Raw genomic sequence first — 847 nt, forward strand, 5'->3', positions numbered from 1 at the left:
TGTTTCTTAAGCTGCAGCTTCTGAACAGATGTTTTTCCACATTTACTACAGTTGTAGTATTTCTCTTCAATATAAATTCTCTGATGTTGAACAAAGTTTCAGCAACTGCTTCAGAGTTTTCCTCTAGTACAAAATGTATACGTAAGTTCTGGAATACAAGTACAGGCACTAGAGCCCTCTTTATCTTTGTATTCTCTGTCTTAAGACTATTCTTCACTTTAATAGCCTGTATTTTATAAAAGGTCTTTCAACAGAAATTACAGAATGCTTTTACTAACTATAAATTTAGAGTAGACATTAATAGCTTTTGTATATTTTTATATTTGTACAAGTATTCTCACATATAAATACTATCATCTGCAAAGATATTAAGCATTGGTTAAAAGTTCTGCCACATTTTTTGTGTATCTAGATGTGTTCTTCAGTAGGAATTACATACACTAGGAAGTGACAAGAATTTGAAGTCTTTGTCACATTTTTAATTTTAATTTGGCTTCTCATCAATATACTTATTGTTAACAACAGATTGAGGTGTGGTTAAAAGCTTTCTCACATTTTTCGTATTTGTAGAGTTTCTCTCCATCATGAATTATCTTAAAATTAGAAAGGCTAGAGTAATATTTAAAGACTGCGACCTTCATAAGACATTCCCCTGGTATGAGTTCTCTGATGTTTAAGAAGGCTGGAGTACGGCTTAAAGGCTTTGCCACATCCTTTACACTTGTATGGTTTTATCTTCAGTATGAATTTTCTTATGTGCATAAAGGTTTGCAGACTGTCTAAAGGTTTTGCCGCATTCTTCACATGTGTAGGGTTTCTCTCCAGTATGAATTCTCCTATGTACATA

At 32.6% G+C, this 847-nt stretch overlaps 1 protein-coding gene across 1 annotated transcript in view; it reads right to left on the minus strand.

Moving 5' to 3' along the window:
- Nucleotides 1–7: 7 nt before the first annotated feature.
- The window catches only part of LOC105505395 (zinc finger protein 721-like), a gene marked incomplete at its 5' end in the record, with an annotated part of 2,849 nt that continues 2,009 nt past the window's right edge, over nt 8–847 (minus strand). Inside the window, 2 exon segments of the mRNA XM_011933210.1 lie at nt 8–732; nt 734–840. Of these exon segments, the coding sequence (XP_011788600.1) occupies nt 622–732; nt 734–840 (218 nt within the window).

This window comes from Colobus angolensis, unplaced genomic scaffold, assembly GCF_000951035.1.
Source record: "Colobus angolensis palliatus isolate OR3802 unplaced genomic scaffold, Cang.pa_1.0 Scaffold1249, whole genome shotgun sequence".
Lineage (NCBI taxonomy): Eukaryota > Metazoa > Chordata > Mammalia > Primates > Cercopithecidae > Colobus > Colobus angolensis.